The 914-nt window shown below is 55.0% G+C and overlaps 1 protein-coding gene across 1 annotated transcript; it reads left to right on the forward strand.

Annotated features, from left to right (window-relative positions):
• Positions 1-420: 420 nt before the first annotated feature.
• On the forward strand, positions 421-886 carry Tsp_14788 (retrovirus-related protein; the record flags this gene model as incomplete). Its single annotated transcript, XM_003367778.1, has 1 exon — positions 421-886. A coding segment is annotated over one exon (466 nt), but the record flags the coding sequence as incomplete, so codon positions are not given.
• Between the last annotated feature and the right edge of the window lie 28 nt (positions 887-914).

A 914-nucleotide genomic window follows, 5' to 3' on the forward strand; every position in this document is an offset into this window, starting at 1 on the left:
TAAAGAGAAAAAAACCTGGCGGGGTTGCAGCCGACTCCAGTGGACCCCAGTTTCCCGGCCAGAAGTTTCGCTGGAGGCGTTTTATGAACCACCTGGCCAATCTCCTAGTGTTCGACTTGCAAAGCGGGTGTATGACGAAAGTTGGTGGGAGAGTATTGGTCCCGGACCCAAATGAACCCGAGCTTTGTAACCCCCACCCGTTTGCAAAAAGAAAAGTCCGGGGTAAAGGAGGGTAAAAGGAACAGGTTTCGCCGACGCAGTGCGGTTAACGCGTGACCCCGGCATGGTGGAAATCTGCGTCAGCGGTTCAAAAGGCGTTCAATTCGGCACCGGCCCGTTCTGTAATCCAATCTTCCGGCGTCGGAATGCCTGTCCTTCGTTTACAGCCACGCAAGTGGCAGATCATTATTTCAATTTCAGACCGGCGGTTCCCTCGCTTGCACCCGAGGTTATGACATTTTTACCTCCGCCCGCCACTGACCACTCGATGCTTGTTGCGGAGTTGAGTGAGTCGGAGGTCTGGGAAAAGATGCAGAAAGCACCCAACTCTGCGCCTGGTGCGGACAGGATCACCATTCGTATGGTGCGGATGGCAGATCCAGGTGCGATGATTCTCACCAGGTTCTACCGTGCCTGTCTACTAAGAAAATGGGTGCCCCTGCAATGGAAGCAATCCGTGTGCAAGCTCCTTTATAAGGACGGGGATAAGGAGCGCCTCGCCAACTGGCGGCCTATCGCCCTGGAGCCCGTGTTACAGCGGGTGCTCAGTGCGGTAGTCGCCAGCAGAGTGACGAACTGGGCGAGGGCAAACGGGTTGATTTCCTTGGAAGCCCAGAAAGGCTTCCAGCCAGCTGATGGTACCTCCGAGCACAATTTCGTCATGGAGGTTGCAATTCAAGAGGCAAGACGCACTA

The sequence above is a fragment of the Trichinella spiralis genome, assembly GCF_000181795.1.
Source record: "Trichinella spiralis strain ISS 195 chromosome Unknown Scfld3689, whole genome shotgun sequence".
Taxonomy (NCBI): domain Eukaryota; kingdom Metazoa; phylum Nematoda; class Enoplea; order Trichinellida; family Trichinellidae; genus Trichinella; species Trichinella spiralis.